Source organism: Crocodylus porosus, unplaced genomic scaffold (assembly GCF_001723895.1).
Source record: "Crocodylus porosus isolate Cpor-Errol unplaced genomic scaffold, CroPor_comp1, whole genome shotgun sequence".
Classification (NCBI taxonomy): Eukaryota; Metazoa; Chordata; order Crocodylia; family Crocodylidae; genus Crocodylus; species Crocodylus porosus.
In genome coordinates this window covers 27,708,174-27,732,128 of record NW_017728951.1, presented here as the reverse complement: position 1 = coordinate 27,732,128, position 23,955 = coordinate 27,708,174, and the positions used below count along the sequence as shown (strand labels likewise).

Below are 23,955 nucleotides of genomic sequence, written 5' to 3'. Positions count from 1 at the left end.
CCTCAGCCTAGGTGCTGTCTGGCCTGTGGTGTGTCCCACCAACCCCCAGGTGTGCAGTGAGGCTGGGGCAGCTCCACAGCTGGTCTCCAGTTCTAGGCGGCCTACGTGGCAACAGCTCTATTGCTGGCCCTAGCTCCATGGAGACTGACAGGTACCCGTGTGCATGGCCCTAGCCTCAGCCCCAGGAGGCCCTGCACCTGCTCTGGACTTGCCCCAGGTAAAGTGGACCAGCTCTGGACCAGCTAGGACCTACACACACAGCCTTGACCCTTGCCTGCCTCATACATGCTCTCAGCTGTCCACCCATGATGAGCAGTGGCAGCAGTGTCAGTGGCCAGGCAGAAGCTGCTACCGGGCATGGGAGAAAAGTGACTGCCTCCCCTTCACCACTTCCAGGTCCTTCTTGCAGTGGCCACCCAGAGCCTGTGCCCAGATTGTCCTGTTGCTCCTCCCCACTACCACCACTACCCTACTGGGTGGCCATGAGGCAGTGCTGGTGGAGTTGTGATGACAGAAGATAAGAGTCGCTGGGCAGCCTGCATGTGGGCTTTGAGCAGCTGCAGTAAGAAGGGCCTGGCAGTGGGAAAGGGAGGCAGTTGCTTTTCCCTCATGCCCAGCTTCTGCCATTGCTCATCATGGGCAGGTGAATAGGTCCCAGCTGGTCCAGAGCTGTGCATGCAGGTTCTGGCCTGTTTACTCCAGCCAGGATGAGTATGGAGCTGAAGCCAGGGCTAGGGCCATATGATCAAGGCCCTACACCAGTCTCCATGGGGCTGGAGCCAGCAGTGGTGATAGCCAGAAGGAGCAGCTGCTACCTGGGCTCCCTAGAATTGGAGGAGACACAGGGCAGGTTGGTATTGGGGTTGTGCGCATAGGTCCTGGCTGGTCTGCAGTTGGTATGCTCTGGCAGGGGCAACTCCACAGCAGGTGAAGCAGGACAGTGTTGGGGCTGGGGCTTGTGGTCAGCTGCTGGTGGGGGTGGCAGGGAGGAGCTGCAGGGCACATGGGCTTCAGGCTGTTGTGGGGGAGGAGGGGGGGACTGACCAGCCTGCAGAAGCTCCCCAAAGTTGCCTATGTGGCCCACAGGCCCAAATAATTGCCCAACCCGATCTAGACTATTTACTTAGCTTACTAATGCGAATGTCATGGGAGAGTGTTGAAAGCCTTGCCAAAGTCAAGGTGAGTCACATCCACTGCTTTTTTCCATTCACAAAGTTTGTCACCTTGCTGTAAAAGGAAATAAGGTTTTTCATGCATGACTTGTTTTTAAGGAATCCATGCTAGCTGTTCCTAACCAATCTGGTATCTTCTAGGTGCTCAGAAATAGATTCCTTGATGAATATTTCAGAAGTTGTCCAAGGAGCAAGATCAGACCAACTAGTCTATACTTTCCTGGATCACTCTTTCCATTTCATAAAGATGGACACTATAGTTTCGCTTTTCCAGTTGTCTCAGAACTCATCCAACCTCTAAGAGTTCTCAAAGAGAATGGTTCTGCAATCATTTCAGAGAATTCTCTGAATAGTCATCCAGCTCTCCTGACATGAAATTATCCAGCTTCTCAAAGTAATCTTTCATGTTTTCCCCCTACCTTAGTCTCATTATCTCCTTCCCCTAGCCACACTGCCAACTCCATTCATCATGTGATCTATTGCTGAACTTATTTTGTTCATGGACATGAAGGCGGTAGTAAATACCACAGTCTTCTTTACATCATTCATTACTAGATTGCCCTCTTTGTTATAAGGGACCTCTACTTTCCATTACCTTTCTCTTACAACCTTGATTCATTCCTTGGCTTTCCTGATTTTCTCCTTGCATGTCCATGCATTACTCTTATACTCATCTCTAGTAAAAAGACCAGGTTTCCATTCTTTGTAAAATTCTTTGAGTTTCAGCTTGCTGAAGAGCTTGCTGTCATTGAGTAATAGATTTACACAATCAGATAACAACTTTTCTTACTTTGTATGTTTAGACAATGTTATCATTCCTATAAAAATATAGATGGGAATTCTAGTGGAGAAGACTAAAAGATCAGCAGATTTCTGTTCTTTTCTGATACAGAGTAAAATGGTCAAATCTTCTATACTGCTCATCCCATGCGTCTACTGCTTGACAAGAAGGGGCAAAAGATAGTAAAACCTCTCTGCTGGTTACATCTTTAGCAAACCACAGTGACTATTACAGGGAAGTGGAATAAGATTACCATTTATTTCACATAGCCCAAATTGCCAATTTGAGCGGACCCAACGGGATTTAAAATTAGTGAACAAGTAGTAATGAAGCCTAGTTCCAATTAGCCACACTTCATTACACATATTTAAAAATAAACAAGCAGCAGAGCAACAAATCTTATTGATCATTCATATTAGGCTACTCAGTATTATATGTGAATTCATGTTAAGTGGCATTCAAGTTATGGTAATTTGTAAGGTACCACCTTATGTAACAGTAACTTGGCATTTATGATTCCAGACACCTTAAACACTTCCATTTCCCCATCTCTATAGACAGCTGTATAAAGGCCTCCCCCCCTTAAGCAAAAGATACTGTAACTCACTCTACTATCAGTGTGACACCAGCACACAACCACCCAAACAGCTACCTACTCCCTCCATTATTAGTATCCCTATGAACAGCCACCTTAAACTCAATTCCTCCCTGGACTTCCCTGCCTTGTCAACCGAAAACCAGTGACCAGTAATCCCACCAGTAACCTCAGGTACCTAAAACTTAATTAGCAATGACTGAACCTCAGGCAGGTTATCACTACCTAAACTCTAGACATGCTAATTCTCCTACCTCTGCCATAAAGGTGTGTTCAAATCTACATCCTGCCTTTGGGATGGCTTTACTGTTTATAAACTGAAGGTTGTTATAAGCATTTGTTTAACCTTACCAAAAGTGTCATATGTGACAGTACATCTTGGTAGTAAGTTTCTACAGTCTCTGGAGGATGTCTTTTAAAGCCGAAAAGAGTAAATCCATTTCTGTTTTAATATACAGGTTTACATAAGAGAATAAAGGGGGAAAAAACTTGCTATGTAAACAAATTTACATTAAAAAATGTTGATAGCAAAGCTGAATTCAAGATATGCAGGTATATTTCCTGGGTACAGACATTTCTGATTTATTACCAAAGAGAATCTTTTTTCTTAGAAAGGCATAGAAACAGTAGATAAGGTAATAACAGGCTTTTTTTCAGTTATCACAAGAATAGCAGTAGCTCCTGCAGAAATCCGTGTACCAGATGCTCAGATAAGTTAAAGTTATTTTTAAAATACTAACTCTCAACAGATTTCATCGATATAAAATTATTCAAACTTTCTCGAAGAATGACAAAATGTTGGAATTAAAAACCTACTAATATTAATGCTGAGAAGAAAGTAAATATATTTCACCTACCTTCTATGTAACTATAGGCAAAGTACATCAAACTACAGTTGACAAGATCATATTTTGTATTTCTCAGTAAATAAGTCATTAAACTCCCATGAAATAAATTTATACTGGGACAATCTTATGCTGTGTATAACAAATTCACTTGGGTAAATAACTATGTTCACTTAAGTTTAGAGAAACAAGATACTCCTCTCCCAGCTTTCATTGTTGCATTCAAATGGCAAAAAATCCTCTCAAGGCAGAGTTAAGGTCACTCATTCGTTTCTTGTGTTCTTCCATGATATCAACTTCCATGACATCACCTAAGTTCAGACTTAGTGGGAGTGATGGGAGGGAGGGAGTAGCCCCTAGCCTAAGGGTAGACAACCCCTGGCACAGATGCCAGAGTGTGGCACACAAAGGCATTTTGCTTGGCATGCGCACCTTGGGGCAGACAGCAGTGCAGCCCCAGTCCCTTCCCTGCCACAATAAGGATTGGACCCCTTGTGGCTCCCCCACTATCCGCTCCTGGCACACCAACATTTTGCAAGCCAAGTCTGCAGGTGTTCTTGGCACTCTGTCCAAAAACATTGCCAACCCCTGATCTAGCCAATGAGAAGCATATGCAAGTACTTCAGCTGCGTTCACTGTGTTCAGTATAATTGCAGATATGGTGGAGGGATTAACTGGAGCAGCTTTGGAAAGCTGCAATTGTGATGGGAAGTCCATAGCTCTCTGGGGAGTGTGTAAACTTCTCTGCCTGATGTGTGCATGCATGTATGTGATCTCAAAGGAAGAAAGTGCATGTATATTTTGAGAGATCTAGCATGCTTCTTTTCAGCACTGCACTGTGTAGGCTGTGGAAATAGCCAGACACTGGTGTTTCTGGCATGGGAACTGGTTATACTCAGACCGGAGACAAAAGCAGTGCCAATGCTATCCAAAATGGCAGTGCGTGCCACATACAGAAAAGTCACATACCTTGATCTTGTATTTCTTAGTTTTAATAAGTTAAAATTATTTAAATCCAACAGTAGGAGGGGTTTCTTCCAAACATCCTCCATCTTAAAATCAAATACTTGCAAGAAAAAGGGGCTTAGATTGCATGAGCCAGACGGCACTCCCCTCCCCCAAACATACACACAGATCCTGGGATACGCATGGCCAACAGCAAATGGTAAGACCCGAAAAGGCAAAGAGGCCCAGACAGCACAGAGGCAGGGCCGCTGTAGACCTAAAATACTGTTTGATTCCACAGGTGCAACCAAAAAATGATATTTTCTATTTATCTTAAGATACGTTGTTGTATTCAGTGTGAGGAAGGGGGAAAGGGGAGGAGGAAGGGCCTATGTTTTGAGGGCTATGTTATAATGCCACCAAAAGTTGGAACACTAACACTACTCTTCACTGCAATGAGGCATGACACAATTTTAGAGCAATCTAACCAAGCATATAGGGTGTGTGTGGATGAAAGGGGGACCCCACATTGAAGCAGTGGGTTTTTAAAAATATCGCTTCAATTTAGGGCCTGGTCTGTGGTGTGACTTCTCCTGCACACTGTGTTATGCACACACCTGACTTACCTGCTTCTCTGGCAGTGGGGAGGGGAGGGGGAGCTGCTGATGGATGGAGCGGTGCCTGGGCTGTGGGGAGGGGTGAGGGGAGCGCTGGTGCTTCCCTTCATGGCAGTGGTGCCCCCCCGCTTGGCAGCATTGGGCCCCCATGCAGCTCAGGCAGGCAGGCTCAGGGGGCAGGGGGATATTTCAGACTCACTGGGGTTTTTTCCTCCCTTGGGAGGAGCCTGCCTTCCTGGGCTACTGCTAGGCTACCTGCAGGGCTTCTTGAAGACTTCCTGAGCTGCACGGAGCCCAGTGCTTCACTCTGCGGCTGGTAGGGCAGCATCCTCCAAGGAGTTTTAGTCTACTGCGCCCCAAGTCATTTAAGGTGCATTATGCCACCGAATTTGCTACAGTGGCTGTAATTAATGTGTAATATGCCAGCAAGGCATGCAAACACTGACACCATTACAATGCAAAAGCATTTAGCCCACCTTAAAGTGTCATATACACATGCCCCTCATTTCATCTACACATGGCCATAGAGTCTAGAAAAATTGACCTTTAAACAGAAAGAAGTTTTCCTATGAGCGTGATGTGGTCCCTTAGTTAAACACCACACAGTGGGCAGGAACACAGTCTGAAACAATTATGTGGACTGTGAATGTCTCCATTCATCTCAGCATGTGTTTTTTATTCCTCCTTCTCAGTGTCAGTAAATGAGCCTGTTAAAAGCATGAAGCATGCCCATTTTCAGCTCTGCACTATATAGTTGGTGCATGCTTCTAGAACATCTGTTCTCAATTCTCCAGAGAGAGGGAAGGTTTCCCCAGATCAAACCTGATGCAGGGAAAGGGTACCCCCCCTCAGATTCCAGCTCTTACAAGAGAGAACAAAAGAAGTTCATCATTTCTGGAAGAGAAGAAAAGCCTAAGATTGTCACATGCGAGGTGAGGAGGTAAATAGGCCAAGCCAGTGGTTCATATACCTTGGTGAGAGTTTTCCAAATTCCCAGCTCATGAGGAACCAGGAAAACTGGCTTAGCGCCCCCCCGCCCTAGAATGGTAAAGGGTAGGTTACATCCCAGTTCATATGCAGAGGAAATAGAATGTGACACTCTCCCAGATCCCTACTTACATGGGGGGAGGGGTGTTCAGATACAATAGAAAGTGGGGATCCCCACACAGATCCCAATTTTCAGAAACATACACACACTCATATACTCACACATTCACATTCAGCTACTCAGCTCATCTAACATGGATACATTAGAGAGACCTTAGGCTACTCTGTACATTCACAGTATAACCCTCTATTTCATAAAGAAGCTGATGACTATCTTAAAAATTTAACTTCTTCCAGAAGGCTGTGTTTAAATTTTGTTCCCCAAGGGATAGTGTATTACTTGTACTATAAGGCATACATTTCTGGCATTTGAGATCATTTTATGCATAATCTGAGACACCATCTGATCTCAAAGTGTGCACAGAAAAGTTGGTAGAATTTACCAACCTTAAGAAAAGCTATTTTTGGAAGGCGGTGTCCTGCAAACTGCTTCGTCAAACAAGGCCCTTGGTACATGTTCACCTCCAACAGCTGTAAGTCACTAGAATGTAGTAACCTCTTTAAAAAACATGCTAGGAAAGGGGTAGGCAACCTCTGGCACACATGTCTTGGAGTAGACATCAGGGCAGTTGTGAGGGGCCTGATCCTTGTTGAGGCAGTGCGGCCCCAGTCCCTTCCCTGCCATTCGCCCTGAGGCACATGTGCACCTGCCATCGCCAATAAGCCAGGCAGGGGCTCAGTGGACCCCAGTGCAGCTGCTTGCAGCCAGGACTCCATGGTGGGTGACAGGGACCTGCCCAGACCCCAGGCCAGCTGTGGCAGGCAACTGGGAGGCTACAAGTGGGTGCACTGGGGTCTGTAGAGCCTCTCTTCAACTCTTTGCTGGTGGCGGGTGCACATATACCTCAGGGCAGACAGTGGAGAAGGGGCCAAGGCTGCACTGCCACAACAAAGATGAGGCCCCTCATGGCTTCCCCATCATCTACACTTGGCATGCCAACATCTTACAAAGTTGAGGCTGCAGGTGTTTTTGGCATTCTACCCAAACAAAAAAGGTTACCGACCCCTGTGCTAGGAGATAAATCTCACCTGAAAGGAAACAACTTTTCCAGGGGCTACATGTATGGGGTGCACGTACACCCCCTGAGACTGTCAGTGCACCCCCTGCCAGCTACGCTTCCTGTTTAGCCAGCAGGCAGGGGGGCAGGCAGTAGTACCAGTGCTCCCACTCTGCAAGTGCTGGCCAGGGAGCAGGGATGCCAACAAAAGCAGTTGTGTCATTTCTGAAAGTGGCTGCAGGACTTCCAGAAGCGGTGCGGCTGCTTCCCCGGTGGGTGAGATTGGCCGTGGAGGGACTCCCCTGGTCACTGACTCAAGAGGCACCAGACACCCATGAACTTTGCCATGCTAAACTATACTGCTTGAATGTGTATGTCTGTCTGTTTTTTAACTGCACTCAGTAAGTATTAAGTTGAACATGTGACTGCCCTAACAAATAAGAACCCTACTCTGCAGAACCTCCTTTTTCCAAAGCAAACCAAATTTCAGGACGATCCAAAGAAAGCAGACACTATTAGAAGCAGACACTATTAGAGTGTTTAGAAGTGATGACCTTTCAAAAGAAAGGGGTTCTTAACTTTAACTGCAGCAGATATGAAAATGTCTTATCCAAGAAATATTTTAATATAATTTGAATCAGCTTTAAAAATCAATGTACTTACCACTTTTTTAGCTTCTATATTTTGAGAGTCATTTACTTTCTGTTTTCCAAGTTTTTTCACATAATTGTAAACTTCTGAATTATAACATTCAGCTCCATAAAATGCACTGCTCCAACCAGGGTTCCAGCTATTAAAGTCAGTTAGGTTGGGAGGAATAGGGTAGGTATTTTCAGCTGCCTTTATTGTAGTCTCCTCCTCTTGCTCTATATTCTCTTCTGCCAAATCTGGACTGAGAGAATGACCATTGCTTTGTAAACATTTTCCCTCTGTTCCTATTTTTAATATAACCTTCTTCAGCTTGGGTTCCTTCTCAAAATTATCTGATGAAAGCTCATCCAAGTCCATTTCAGTAGGTGATATATTTGTAACAGGCACTATCCCAGTGTCAAAGGCCACCTGTTTTTCTTTTCCTTTAAAAAAGAACAAAGAAAAGAAAATAAATAGGTCATTTATGGAAGCACATTTTTTTGTTAGATTTAAATGTCATACGTACGAAAGGCAATTTTCATACCACCTGTGCCCTGTAACCAGGGAATTGTAGGTCCGCCAGATAATTTTAAAATGTCAGTTGCCATGACAACCACCACCAGATATTGTAGTCATATTCTCTGTAAACTTGTGTCACCTATTTCTTGTTCTGTTCACCAGCAGTGTGGCAATACTGTCAAATTTATAGTATTTTGTGATTCTACATTGTAAAATGTTCAGGTAAAAAAAGAACAACAAAAAAACCCTGCAAAAATTAAAACCCATTGTTTTAGAAATTTCTGTAAGATGCAACATAGATATACTCTGAACATGTATGGTAGAGAGGTTGCAAACAAAAAAAACCCCATCATAAATACATCCACACACTAGAAAATAACTTAGCTGTTCTACGGGGGTGTAGGTTGTAGCTGTGTCCGTCTAAGGACATAAAATGCAAAACCTACCAACGCATTTCCAATCCCCCCACCCCCAATTACAACACCCCACAATAGTACCATCAGCGTTCCTAGATCTTATAGCTGCACCTCCAGAAATATAATACATCTCATCTAGTGCACCAAATGCCCTGACGGAAAATACATAGGAGAGACCAAACAACAACTACGCACCAGAATGAATGCATACCAGAAATCTATTAAAGACAAGAACACCCAAATACCGGTGGGGACAAATGTCTCTCAAGAAAACTACTCTCTCTCCGATCTCTAAATTCTAATCCTCAAAGGGAATTTACAAAACACTTTTCACAGAGGAGCCCATGAACTTCACTTCATCAACATCCTAGATACAAAAAATGTGGACTAAATATAGACACTGGATTTATGACATACTATAACCTGCCTGACATCTGACTCCCCAGGTACCTCTCCACCTGCTGCATTCATCCCACTCCCTCCCCACCACCCACCAGCCTGTCTCTCACCCATTGACTCCTCAATTTACATCTTCACTGACTGGCTTTCTTGCATACATACAAGCTTCTGCCCTCTTTACTATTCATTCTATCCAGGAAGAGTACACACTACCTGCAGATGCTTCCTCAGCCTGACTAAGGGTTTTTAAACCCAAAAGCTTGCTAAGAAATTTTTTCCCAACTCTTTAATTGGTCTAATAAAAGATATCAGATTTACCCAAAGAACCTCATCTGCCTTAGCTGCTCTTTTCTGTGTGCTCTTTTCACACACATCCTTCAAGTTCTTTAGTCCATACATAGAGGACCAGGTCACCCATTAGGGTCAAACTGCAAAGAATAATTTAGAAGAGGTCTTTATAGTACCAAATTTACCTTTGCACAGCTTAGTCCTACATGACTTGAGTTGTGCCAGGGCTTCTCTTACAAAAGCTTCTCTGAAGCAACGAAATGGTAGTCAGAAGTTGGTACAAGGTAGGTAAGGTCTACGCTAATCAAATCGCTTCCTTTTTTCTTGGTGCAATCTTTCAGGGTCAAGATTATTCTAGGTTTAGAGTCAAATGACAACACATAACACACAGGAAAGCCTGACTCAGTACATGTTGTCATTTCGAGTCAGCAAAAAGGCTTAATGTCCCATGACACAATGTAATTGTGAATTTATATATTTTTTCCATTAAAGGCTGACAGACAGTAGAAGATAAACCTTTCTGGTATCACACACACCCTATCTTTGGCCAGGCAGGAAAATTTCCCCAGATTAGAATGGGATCAGTTTATTGATTCTTTAAATCATAGAGCATGTGCAGTCACATACATGGTTTGAAAGAAATAATGAAGCTTAGGAGCTTTTCAAAATGGATTTTTTGGGGACTGTATTTATGGCTTCTGCAGCAGTTTGATGTCACTCCTTAATAGATCAGCATATTGCAAAGTACAGTTCACTAATTCCTATGATGGAGAATTACATGAACTTCAGTGGAGATAAAAGAACTGCAAAAAAAAGCAGGTATACAACTACATCTTTTTTCTGAGAATAATAATTATTCCTTGCCCTCCCTGCAAGTTAGCCAGGAGAAGAATACACAAGTATGCACACACAAAATATGTCACATCCCATCACCAACACCTTCAGCTTTTCTTTGCATCTTAAATATTTATTTTCTATTTCCCCTAGATGTTTCTGGTTCCATACTTTGAGCTAAGATAGGGAAGTAATAATTGTGGATTACACTGGTAAAACTACTGAATACTATTTATGGCCTAACCTCCCACATTCCCATTTAAATGAATCTTTTTTGACCAGGTACAGAGAGGTCACCACAATAATTGGGCAGAATAGAGAAACTAGGGATGCACCGATAAAGATTTTTTTGGCTGATACCGACATCTGATTATTAATGAGTCATATTGGCCGATACTGGTCTAAACGTCAATATGTAGCCCAGCAACTTGGAGCAGCATCTGGCTGCTAAGTCTGGTGGGAGGAATGGGCACGGGGGAGGGAAGGGCTTGCACATCTCCAGGGGAGTCAAGGGGGGGCAAGTGCCCCCCCAGATCTGTGCACAGGGTGAGGATGGGCTGCCTGCTTGGGGCTGAGGGTAGTGCCAGGCTCTTCCCAGCAAAAGAGGTGGCCTGCGCCTATGCTTGTGGTGGGTGGCTATGGTGGTGCTGGGAGTGGGAGCGGGAGCTACAATGTGGCTGCAACCTCCCTGCAGTTCCCACTCACTGTGGGGGCTTTGATCTGCTCCACCTATGCCCCTTCCCTCTCCACCCACCCAAACTTACTAGTTGGATGCAGCTCTCCAAGCTGTCGGGTTGCACTTCTGGCCATGAGCATGCTGCAGCTAGTTTGGTCAGGTACCTGCACACATGCATGCAGCATTTATTGGCGACATTAATCGTCCACATAAGCCAAAAAAAGCTGATTACTGATAATGTCAATTTTCTTTTTATTGGTGCCAATACATTATAGACTGATGTATCAGTGGAAATCTAGGAGAAACTCATGCAACAGGAAACTAAGAGAGCCTGGTTTACTTAGCCTAGCAAAACAGAGGCTAAGAGAGGTTATGATTCCCATTTATATCAAAAAGGGTAGAGACCAAGGAGAAAGAAGACCCCTTTGTCCATTTTAAGTTCAAGGAAAAATGGGTACAAACTGGCCATAAGTAAGTTTAGGCTGGGAATTAGAAGTCTTTGGTATGGTAACTGAGTCTCCCTCAATTTTGAGTTCAATTATTGGAAAATGACTGACTGAAATATTTTATAAATAGGCATCTTTAACAATAAATATTGATGGGAAAAGGTGCAGGAAAAAGACAAAGGACAAACTAGTCCAAACAAAAAGGCCTCTGGATATAATCATGGACTGTGGAATATTATTCAGGAGAAGTGTGAGACCAGAAGTTAATGAACCAACATGGGCATACTGAAACTTAGTGAATGAATAAATAAAAAAGATGGACATGGACTACTCAGTGGATCGCCCCTCTTTGGAATCCTTAGAGAAGGAGACTAAAAGAAGAATTCTTAGAGGAAGGTAACTGACCACTCTGCTTCACTCTAGGGCCTCTGTACTTTATTTGTTCACTTCGGGAGAGCTATAATATCATGATACCCTGAGCTGAGTTGCATGTATAACAATCCCTAATGCACCAACATGAAGACATGTATGACCCTGATCTTTTTTTCCCTTACCTTCCTTCCTTCCTCTGATCTTTGTGGCTCAGCCTTTTCACTTCATCTTTAGATCAACTGTGGTACTTAGCAGAAGCAGACTAGGAAGAAGTAACTTTCTTCAACTTAAAGCTCAGTTAATGAAAGGTACCTGACCAGACTAACTAAATGAAGCCTCAGATCAGAAAAAAAGCCAGATTCCAGAATTACAATCAATATGACTAACCTACTGACCATGATGGATCAGCCACTTTATAATCTGAGATTAATTAACAACCTTTTCTTTCCTATACTTTTTTCTTCTTTAGTATCTGTCTAATCTCTCAAAGACAGGGAAAGTGACTATCATGCACAACATGGAAAAGGTTGCTTTGACAAAATTTTAAAGGACATTTTCTCTCTGAAGGGATTTAGTTATAAATTTGATTAAGTTTGTTCTACCTATAATCACTTGGTTTCAGTACCAAAAACTACTCTAAATCTTGTTTCTTTTTCTTTTGTGAATCTTAGTCAATTTCCAACTTCAGAGTACTGTATTTACTCAAATGTAAGATGAGCCCCTCCTCCTCCATTTAACATGGGGAAAAAACTCCTTGTCTTGGATTCGAGTACCATATGGTAAGGGATGGACAGGTGGCCACTGCAACTCTGGCTCTGAGACTGAGAGGGGGAGGAAAGTCACCTTAAATTCAAAGTCATCTTGGATTTGGGCAAGTACTGTATGCATTTTCTGCTGTCATAGTAGTAAAGGAGCTGGATGTCTCTGTATTTAGACCTCCAAACTTTGTATAAATGTTTAAAGTTAAATGATGGTTGCTTCATGTTAATATCTTTGACTGTATTCATTAATTCCATTCAATAGAATTAATGGGGCACACAGAACTTTTAAATTCAGCTTGAAAGGTTTGTAGATAGGATTTATGTGATGTGGTTGCTTGTGATAGTAGGCAACTTGGCTAGATAACAAATAGGATTATGGGAAGATTGCTTCTAGGTTGATTCATTAATACTGTTCTTTATCACAAGTATTAAAATGGTCACTTAACTCTGGCAGATTACAGCATACTGCTTAAGAATTAAGTACAATCCCTTCAGCCCTAAGCTTCGAAAGAAATATATTTACTTTTAATTGAAAGTTTCCTTGCTAGGTCACTTATTGTATTATCCAGAACAACTCCTTTAACTCTGTTAGGCCATACTGAGCAGACAAGGTAATAACAGGATCAGATATATTAAAGAAGAATCAGCACTAGTTCACCTCTCAGTTAATCCTCAATTGCTACAGTAGCCCATAAGGAATTACAAGCATTTACTAGTGTGCTTGGCTCTCACTGGAACTAAATGTGATATGCTGAGCTGATTAATAAGATTGTTGTAATTTACAAGAGAATCTCTTCCCATCAAAGCAACCCTCAGAACACTTATTAAAAGAAGAGGAGAATACAAAAATGCACATATGGCAGTTAGGATTTCAAGTTTTTCAACATTCACATAATGCCTCAGTAAGTAATGATAATAACTTGGCACTGCAATAAATGACATTTGGTCCGATCCAGGCTTGATAACGGATGACAACCCTTTAGGGTGGTGACATACAGAGTAGATTTTCAGATGCGTTGTCACAAGCTCAAAGGTAAATGTTGTCTTGAAGGCATAATATAAACACCAATCCCCTTAAGCTCTAGCTCTTGGTGGGTTTCCAGCTCACACAAGTATATACTAACATGAGGTCTTGTCTCACCCTTTGTCTGTCTGCTACTAGCCAAAAAACTGTCTGTCTTCAAGTGCTGGAACATGTGGCCACATTTTGAATAATCTGTTTCAGTTGTGCTGAAAATACAAGCAGATGGAGAGCAATTAACACTTCATAAACTTAAAATTTGATTTAAAGAAAATAGAAATTTTATAGATCATAACATTTTATATGCTAGGACTTCTTCAATTTTTTCCTTGAATGAAATATACTTCTGCATATTTTAGGCTTTGCTACTTTTAAGAAAAATCTTCAAAGGCTTTATTGATGTCAAAATTCACTGGATAAGGTGCAATTTTTTGACTACCACTTATACTGTATAATGTTGAACAAAACCCTACCAAAACCATGAAAATGTTTTTAAATAAGACACATCACTAGATTGCAGACTGTTTCCAGGCAGCCAGGTTATCATATGATCAAGCTTCAGACAGCAGCCTGACATCAAGCCATACCTCAATTAGAGTACCTCTAACTTTTAGATGAAGACAACCTAACCAATGCTGAAAAGACATTTGCCTCTCATCCTTCACGGTATTCACCTTGTACCCTGTAGGTATGATTCTATTTCTATATAGGCAGCTGTAATAGGAGGCATTTCCCAGGGCCAGTTTGATTTTGGCCTGCCCACCTGTCTCTGGGCTAACTGCCCACCTCTCTCATCTGCCATGCCTTGATGATAAATGATGTTACTCAGGTGGAAGACTGCCCATTCTGAACCTCCAAGTTAAGGGGAATATTTTCAGCGCCATTCTATCCCTACACTGTGGCCCAAGCATCACAGATGGCATCTCAGGCAGCTAAGCTTAGCTGTACCCTTCACCCCATTAGCTGTGGTCTCCCCTCTAGGGACCTTTGGCTCCCCCTAAGTCCCTTGCCCCATCTCCGGCCAGTTGGGATCCTGAGCCTCTTCACTCTGTGGGCATCCCTTGCAGTGGGCCCCTGGCCCTTCTGACCCCTCTCTGGGTCGTGACCCCAGCATGGAACAGTCAAGGTCCTTCAGGACAAGTCTAAACAGCTTGCCTCCTCCTACCCTCACAAGGCCGCTGGCAACTGAGCCACAAGCCTTTCTAAGCTCTCATAGGTCTGGACATTACCCAGATAGGACTGTGCAGGAGCTGCAGGTTATTAGCTACCCCCAACCTGCCTTTCACCAGGGAGGTTTGTGGCCCTGGCATTTCACAGGACTGCCATGCCACTGGCAGTCCCACCAGACCTCCCTTCTCTGGCAGGGTGCAGTTTTGGGTCATGCCTGGAGCCTCCTCCATCTCCATAGCCCCAGCCTATAGACCTCCAAGGTGTTCCTGAGCCTCAGCTTGGCTGACTCGTGTCTCTCTCAGGGCTACTAGCAGCAAACAGCCTGCTCGCAAAATGGCCACCCCAATCAAGCACCTGGCTGCTGCCTGCTCTGGCCCTTAAAGTGGCAACAGTGCCCTGCCACAGTTGCCTTCTCTTTATGTTCTGTTCTTTTATATCTCTCTTCCCTGCCTACCCCACTCAACTATACCTTTTGCTCTCTTTTCCAAAATCTCTTTCCTCCTCCAAAATGCTTTAGTTCAGGCGGCTCATCAGCATACAAAGGCAGCTGCTGCACATTCATTTTACCCACCCTATGCTTTTTGATTCTGCTTCTCCATTTTAGTTCCCCCTACCTCCTTTAACAGTTTATACTGGAATATTGTGACTAGGACTAGCAGGTGAGGCCATCTGTGCACCTCTCTGCACTTTAAGTAGGAAAGAGTTTCTATTTTACTGTCTGCTGAACAGCTGAGGTATGGCCAGTGCATGGCTAGAAGAGATACAGGATGAGTGAAGAGGACATTCCAGGAATACAAGGAGACTAGATTTCACAGGTTAGGTTACCAGGACTGTTATAATGTCAGAGCTATCGCACCAAATGGAAAATTCTAGTTAGTTAGGATATGTAGTCATGTTACCTGCGAAGAATACTTAGTATAAGCTATAGCAAATTTCCATTCTTGAAAAGCATATTTTTAAATGTAGTATCATTTGCAGGAGGGCCTAAGTTTTTAATTCTAAAATTATTGTGCTCTTTGTTTGGATGGCTGAATGGTACCTTAGAAAGATATCCTGAGGTTATTTTTCAGTATAATCCAGAAATTGGACCTTTTTTTTTTAATACTGGTTATGGGAAATAATATTTCCCTTTCTTCTCCTCCTTTCAAAGGCTATACATCGCTGCAACAATTTACCTTGAAGATGACTGCTTCAGAAATCTCAAAAATTCTGTTGTAATAACAGAGTACAGCATGCCTCTGCAACACTTCAAGCTGGGATTTTCAAAGGCACTTAAAAGGAATTTAGAGTCCAATTCCTACTAATTTGCAATAGGATTTAGGCATCTAAAGGCCTTATAAGATCCAAACTCAAATGAGTTATCAGGCCAGTATGCATTATAGACCAATCCTTTATATTTCAGAGGTTTTTTAATGACATTGTTTATCTTACTGAAACAATGTTCTAGGTGACAGGTACAAAGCTTCCAGATCAAGACTTCCAGGTCTATATCATGGGCCACAAAAATAAGGAAGCAACACACACCATACTGAAGTTAAACAGTACACAGTTGCCCTTGATTTAAAAATGTGGCATTCTTTTAAGTTGTAACCAACAAGGATGTTAATTCAATTTAAGACATAAATGTGATGTGAGATGAAATACTAAAGAAAAGGAGGTGGGAGGGAATTTATCAAAACTGTATTTTCTTGCTTTACAGCCTCTCCGAGGGATATACACTTTTAGGAAAAGTTAAATCACGTTTCACTGATTCTGTGTGTATACAGATGGCTAGAACAAAAAAGAAAAGCCAAGTAATTTTATTAGGTACTTAATGAAAGTTTTAGCTTGCATATTATAAAAAAATACAAATAAACTAGAATGCTCATATTATACAGTACGATCACTATGCTTAGATTTGATTGTACAGCATCTTTCAAACAGAGTCCACAGGCTCCACAGGCTATTCAAGGCAATTTATGCAAATTGGGTAAAGCAGGTCAGAATGTTAAAAAAAATCTTCAGGTATGTTAAGGCTGAGGTGAAAAGAAGCTAAGGTTAGGAAATATCTTCTGCAAAGCCTTTAAGCACATGCTTCACTTCAAGCATTTAATTAAGTGCCTTGCTAGTCATCAGAGCACTTGCGTAGGTCTTCAAGCTCCAGTGACTTTAAAGACTTAAAGACATTTAGGGCACTTGTACACGTGACAGTCGTCATAAAATTAAATAAAGCCCCGAGGACTAAACATTTGTCACATGTATAACTGCCCTTAAACTCACGTGCCTTCATCAATCAGTTTTAGCTGGAGAAGGAACAATGATAGGGAGGAAGGGAAGAAGGAAGGGAGGAATGGTTACATTTCTATGGTCAGTCAAGTCAGGCTGGGAAACTGCCCCAGATGGTAGAAGCACGATCAATTATGTAAATAAGTAAAAGGGAAGAGAAAGTGGCATGGTATATGAACAGGAAAAGCCAGAGAATAGGATGAAAAAATGAATTAGAGAAGTCATTGAATATTTGATGGGAAAGCCATGAATGTCTTAGGGACTGCATAAAATTTTATGCTGACTTCTGCTGTATACAAAAAGTAAAAATACATGTGGGAAAAATAAGATATTTATTTCCTGCTTCTAGTTAAGACAAGCAGCTGAAATTTGTACCCAGAAGAAATGTTACATGAAAACTCAAGCAGGAAGAAAAAGGAAGGAATGCTTACCTTAAGGGTGGGGTGGTTTTTCCATGTACAACCTTGTAAAGGTTCTCGAGTAATTTTTCATCCCAATACAGGTCACAAAACTTCTCAGAGACTGCATCACAGAAAATTCCAAACTTAAGATCCTTTAAGGTTAAAATATAGTTACCTTGTTCAGAAAAATAAAATATAGTTATTTAGGATTATTCTTAATATCTAAGATATTATGTATAAAGATAAACAAACATACCCATAGCAAAAACTTCAGCCCCATTCTCCAGATAACCATCAAATGCAAACTCTTCTTGAATAAGATGAACTGCTTTCTGTAATGAAGTATCCTCTGTCTTATTCTGCTGGGATAAGACTTCTACATCAAAGAGACAGGTTGAATTTTGATTAATTGATGCACATGATGTGTGTCCTGGTAAAGGCGAACAGTTCTCTACACTGATATTACATTCTTTATGTTCTTGACAGCTGGCTTCAATAATTTGATTAGTTGTAGGCAATGATAAACCATTGATATTAGCTTTCATTTTTTCATGTTTGTTCTGTAAATTAGAGGGTTCACAGTTTTGTGGTTTATAAAGGGAGGATTTTTTTTCTAGATTTATGTCAGTTCTATAATGTGCAACAGTACTTGAAAGAAGCACAGGCAAACTATGATAGCAATCATAAGCAATTTTTGATTGAAGAGGTTTATTTGGTATTTGTTCTGATACTGCTAGATGAACAGGTACAAGTGTTAACACTCTTGTCTCCAAGTCCTGCTTGAGAAGAAATTTATTTTTACAAGGAGTGTTAGATGGTGTAGAACAAGGTGAAGAGCTTGAAGAAACTGCAGATATAGTGCTGTTTTCTTGCAGACTGCATGAGGAACCAGATGGTAATGGCAATTTAATGGTGGAAGTACTAATGTTGCTTGGATTTTGCTTCTTTGAAAATATCTGGGATGAACTGCTTAGTATTTCTAAATCAGGATCAGGTATTTCAGGAAGAGCAGCAACAACTGTAGCCTCCGTGACATTGTTTCCAGTATCATCTACAAATACTGATTTGTTGGTTTCTATCTGCATTTCTTTTTTAATTTCCTTCTCAAGTTCCTCAGAAGTGGATGCAGGTGTCTCTCTGCAAACAAACAAGGTATTTTGTAAGGAGAGCTAGGTTAAAAGGTATGAATGAAGTTTCAATTTTCACTTGAGTATATACTAACTTTGTTATATCTGTATTTTGCTGCAGAATAATAGGCTTAAAGTGAGTTGCAGAAGAGGTGAATGCAACTGGTAACGTAGTCATCTCACTGTTCAAAGAAATCTGACAAGGCACTGGTCCTTTAACTGCTATGAGCTTACTTTCCCTGGTAATAGGCACAAATCCTGGAAACAAATAGAATTAGGTAAAACATAAACAATACATGCCAAATACAAATACAATGTAAATAATCTGTTTTTATTAAAAGTAGAAAAAACATTTTTGGACAAGTCTCATTCAGTAACAGAAGTTACACCACACTGAAACTGAAAATAACCATTTAACAAGCAGCTGATTACTTACCTAGAGTAGATTCTGAAGCATCCATTTGGTTTCTTTTATTTTTTAACTCAAAAGGAACAACCTCTTGAAAAGAGTTTACTTCTTCCTTGAAAGCCTACCAGCAAAAAGTGAGGTCCACAATTTAAATAAACAATGCAATTATTTTACTTTAACAGTGCTCAGCAAGTTAGTACAAAAACATTTTAATGTAACAGTTTATTATTTTGAATTCCTGAAATCTCCAAAGGAATAGCTCACTTGCACATGGGTTAAGTAAAAGTGGATGGGACAAGAGTCAGTAGCACTATTTGTACCAAATCCAGACAATCAGTTCTAGCCAAATGATGATTTTTATTCCCAATTCATAAATATTTCAACATCCAAGCCTATGCATTGTTTTAAAACTATTGTTGTGTTTCTGCTTATGCCCTGTGACATCTCATATTAATCACACAGTATTGTCTTCTGCTCTCTTAATGAGTAAAAATAAAAGAAGGAAACCACCAAACAAGTCACTGGCCCACTGAGTTTCTGGCTGATGACAGGATGGCTGCAGAGTCAAAGGAATTTTAAAATATGCTAAACCTTCTCCCTCTATGCTATTTGCCAAGGGTATTGCCCAACCCATCACTGCTAAAACGATTAGGTTATTATTATATTAGAGTCTTAGATTTATTTTTATTTTTTTTGTGTACTGGGTTCACAAGGTAATTGCACAGGGCATGTCCAAGACCATCAGAAAGCCTGAGACAAATCATCCTTCCATACTTTTTCTGAGCTCCAAGTCATTGCATTTAATGGAATGACTACTACTAGGGCTCTTGGGACTTAAGGTACTGAGTTTTTAACCACTGTGCCTTACCTATATAGTCCAGGGGCATTAAACTGATCAGACCCTATGGGCAGGATGAGAAGCATGATTCCCTTCCCCAAGCTGGATTGGGTCTACAGACTGGTCTCATGTACTGCATATGCCTTTCATCAGCCCTGAGTATTGCATGCAACACAGACACCTAAAACCGGATACAGTACTTCAGCAAAACCTCTAAAAGCTGTATGAGAAAAACATACTTCTTCCATTATGCTAACATTCTCAAGAGAACAATGTTAGTGTTGAGATATAAGATCTTTGAGAGCCTTAGTTTAGTTTTAGAGTACTGAAAATCCTTTAGCATTTTAACTCCTTTGTACTCAAAATATTTCATGTATTGGTACAGAGAAGAAGAGGGAAAAATTAAAAGTTTGTAAAAAATGGATCAAAATGATAAAATGAAAAAAAGATTTCTCCTACATACTGGGCATTTGGATTCTTTGTATTTGATAACTCACTGCCTTTCACTGGGTGTGTCTACACATGCATTTACGCTGGCTTAAATTTACTAAACAGTAAGTTCACAGATTCACAGAAATTTAGGTCTGGAAGGGAACTCGTGAGATCATCAGGTCCAGGCCCCCTGCTCTTGGAAGGAAAGACTGCTGGGGTCAAACACCCCCAGCAAGGTGTGGTCCAGTCTCCTTTTGAAGATATCCAGGGTAGGTGCCTACCCCGCTGCGAGTCTGTTTCAGAGTCTGGTCACATGAACCTTACTACTGTGTAGTAAACAGGAATAGGCCAGTGTCTATACTTCATTAACACTGTGTGTGGACTGACTTACAGTTAGTCCTAAGTCAGTCCACACACACAGTGTTACTGTGCAGTAAGGTCGACATGTGCATTACTGCGCAGTAACTTATTTGGCATAAATTTGATACCTGCATTATGCAGGTATCAAATTTATGCTCAAGTCTGCGTTAAGTCACTGTATTTACTGAAGAGTACAGGCATGCAAGTGTAGATGTGCACCCATACTGCGCAGTAATTTCAGTTACTGCACAGTAAATGCGCATGTGTAGATGCACCCCGGCTCCAAATTGTTATTGTTCATTTAAAAAAAAATGCTGTTTTATTTTAATAGATAGAAGTATGACAAATTGATGACTGCTAAACCATATGTTAGATTTCTACATTAGAAATCTCCATTATCTTACTCTTAAAATTGAACACCCAACTTCCTGGTAAGTGGTGCTCTAAGCCAAATGTGACAACATTCCTTTGAAGACCCGAGGACTTTGGAAGTCAATTATTCACATATAGTGAACTTTAATGTAGTTACTAGAATACATAGCTAACAGTAGGCACAGAAAACTTGCAAAGTATTCTAAAAATAAGACAAAACTTTCTCATCTATTTTTCATTCAAGGAAGAAATATTAAACATTTCTTCTTAGTACTGTCCAAGTATTTTTATTAATGAAGTTACTACAGGAGTAATGCTACACACCTACTTACAAGATTTAACAAAATTGAGATAATAAAAGAATTACATTAGCCAGGCACAAAAATCTTATTAGAACATACGGTAGAAAGATAATCAAAAAATTTATAATACATTGGAAGAATATGCCTACCTTAAAGACAGATTTACTCAACAAAGCCAGAACCTTTTTGCTGTTTATCCCTCTTTCACACAGATAACTATTGGATGTCTAAAAATATGAAACATCATTTTGAATTGGTAAGAAAAGTTAAATAAGGTGCTAAGAAGCAGTACTATATACATATTTTTTTTGCTTAAAAATAAATCTAATTTATAAAATCTTTTAACTTGTTCCAACTTTCTGGTTTAAAACTTCAACATAGATTAAAACAAACACTGTTCATCCTCAAGGGCACCATTAAAGCGTGAAAAGAAAAAAAAAAGATTGATCATCATATAATGAGCTATCAGGCTATTATAAAAATAAATTAATATTTTTCTATTCTAATTCTTTACTAAATACATATCTATACATGATTGAAAAGCTAATATAAAATTGCTTAATCTAGTCACCTTAATTGTATCAGCTAAGGAAGGTCTTTCTTCAGGGTTTTTTTTTGCCATATCCAGAAGAAGATTCTTTAGTTTCCTTGGCAACGCTAGTTTGTGATCAGATGGAAAACTGCATTTGGCTGCCATCCATAAAACTGCAGCAGTGCCATAAATACAGACCTGTTGAAAAAGCATATCCATTAGGGCTGTGTGAAACAGCACCGTTTCATTTCGACTTCCGTTTCACCATTTTGAAGGAACAGTGTTTTGTTTTGTTTCGAAGCACTGTTCCATTTCGTTTCATTGAAACTGTTTCACTGTTTTGATGTGTTTTAACATTTCGCCTATAGGCTATAGTGGGGAAATCATGAAAATGCCTATACCCTTGTCATTTCTTGCCTGATTTGAAAGAAAAAAGCATGGATGGTAGCCCCTGCTGAGGCCACAAAGTCTGTCAAGTTTCAAGGAGGTAGGTGTACAGGTTTCTGGGAAACTGCACCTCAAGGTGCTGACAAGCGCAACTCATGTCACTCATGTGTTAAGGTGCAGCAGGGTGAAAACAGCAGGCATGGTAGCCCCTGCTGAGGCCACAAAGTCTGTCAAGTTTCAAGGAGGTAGGTGTACAGGTTTCTGGGAAACTGCACCTCAAGGTGCTGACAAGCGCAACTCATGTCACTCATGTGTTAAGGTGCAGCAGGGTGAAAACAGCAGGCATGGTAGCCCCTGCTGAGGCCATGAAGCCTGCCAAGTTTCAATGAGATAGGTATGGGCAGAGGTGACCAGAGCAGGGTATGGGGCCTTGGGCAAATCAGCCCATGTGGGACCCTGCCCCTGCTCCAATTCTGGACCCGAAGAAGCTGCCACTGCCATCACCATCAGCAGCGTCGGCAACAGGGGGTGGGAAGTGGGGAGGGGTAGTGAGTGGCTGGATGCGGAGCCACCACACCACCTGGGTCCACAGGGCCCTCCAAAGTGTGGGGTCTGGGGCACTTGCCCTGATTTTCCCCTTCCAGGGAAGGCCCTGGATGCAAGGATTTATGGGAAATTATACCTCAAACTGTTCAGAGCAAAGCTTGTGTGACTTGTAAGTGTGAAGACACAGAGAAAGCTCAGTTCAAACAATGATTTTTATGTTGTTTTTCTGTCCCTCCCCAACAGCAGTGGGATTGGAAGGGACCTCAGGGAAGGGTCACTATCACTGGCCAGCTACCTGTCAATATCAGAGCAGTCCTTCCTCCCTCTTCCCCCTCCCTCTCCACAGTTTCTCTTTAGCTGCAAGTAAGCCCAGCTTCGAAACTTTTGAAATGTTTCAACTGCCCTCATTTCATTTTGGGGCTATTTCACTGTTTCAAGCTCAAAATGAGTTGAAAAAGCATCAAAATGAAACACCCAGCAAAATTTCACACAGGTCTAATATCCATTATGTAAGAGACAGCAAAGCTGTAAAGAGATATGGAATGAACCGGACTTTCAAAGAAAACCTGACTGCAACCTGCCTTCAAATGTGTGATGCTCAGCATATTTGTGCATGTTTGCATAAGAATAATAGCCAGTTTTCTAACTTTGGGTCAACATGAGTTAGTTTCCTTATCCATTATCTTAATGTATACCAGGAGACTTTGAAAAGTATTATTTTGAAGCACTTCTTTCCCATGGAAATCATTCAAAATTAATTGTAGGCTTTAGGATCCTTTCTTAAACCTCATTTAGCAGTCAATTATTACAAACAGCAAGTAGATAGTACATAAGTATTGCATCCCCCTGCCCATATAAAGAAAGTAGGGTTGTTTTTAAAAAAATAAATATACACACCCTAAATTTGTTTTTAGAAATGATTATAGCTATAGTTAAACCACTTAACATATTGCCTTTGTGAAAGATCATAGAAAGAGAGCTGTTTCTATTTGGTTCCCAATGTAATATTTTAGACAGAGAGGGAACCTCGCCTCATTCAGTGATGAGTACATTTACCTTGCCATTCTGGCTAGAAACTGACCAGTTTTCTAACCTTAGGTCAACAACAGTTAGTTTTCTTACCCATCATCTTAAAACATATCAGAAGACTCAGGAAAGAAATGACATACTCAAGCAGCAGAACTTATTACACCTGATTTAGCAGAAGTACTCAGAACCACCACCATTACAGTGCCATTTCATAGATTTCATAGACATTAGGGCTGGAAAGGACCTTGGAAGATCAACCAATCCAGCCCCCCGCCCAAAGGGCAGGAAGTCAGCTGGGGTCATAGGATCCCAGCAAGATAAGTATCCAATTTGCTCTTGAAGGTGTTCAATGCAGGTGCTTCA

The 23,955-nt window shown here is 41.2% G+C and overlaps 1 protein-coding gene across 2 annotated transcripts in view; it reads right to left on the bottom strand.

The window, feature by feature from the left end:
* KNDC1 (kinase non-catalytic C-lobe domain containing 1) overlaps positions 1–23,955 on the bottom strand; it is a 140,999-nt gene that overhangs the window by 27,309 nt on the left and 89,735 nt on the right. For both annotated transcript variants that reach the window (XR_002104864.1, XM_019556060.1), the window contains exons 10-17: positions 21,670–21,828; positions 21,248–21,325; positions 18,822–18,915; positions 18,481–18,643; positions 17,515–18,395; positions 17,289–17,433; positions 13,543–13,631; positions 7,724–8,133 (exon numbers count right to left, since the gene is read on the bottom strand). Coding sequence is in view for 1 of the 2 variants with exons in the window: in XM_019556060.1 (XP_019411605.1) it covers positions 7,724–8,133; positions 13,543–13,631; positions 17,289–17,433; positions 17,515–18,395; positions 18,481–18,643; positions 18,822–18,915; positions 21,248–21,325; positions 21,670–21,828 (2,019 nt within the window). In the remaining variant the exon portion in view is untranslated. The remainder of the gene's footprint in view (positions 1–7,723; positions 8,134–13,542; positions 13,632–17,288; positions 17,434–17,514; positions 18,396–18,480; positions 18,644–18,821; positions 18,916–21,247; positions 21,326–21,669; positions 21,829–23,955) is intronic.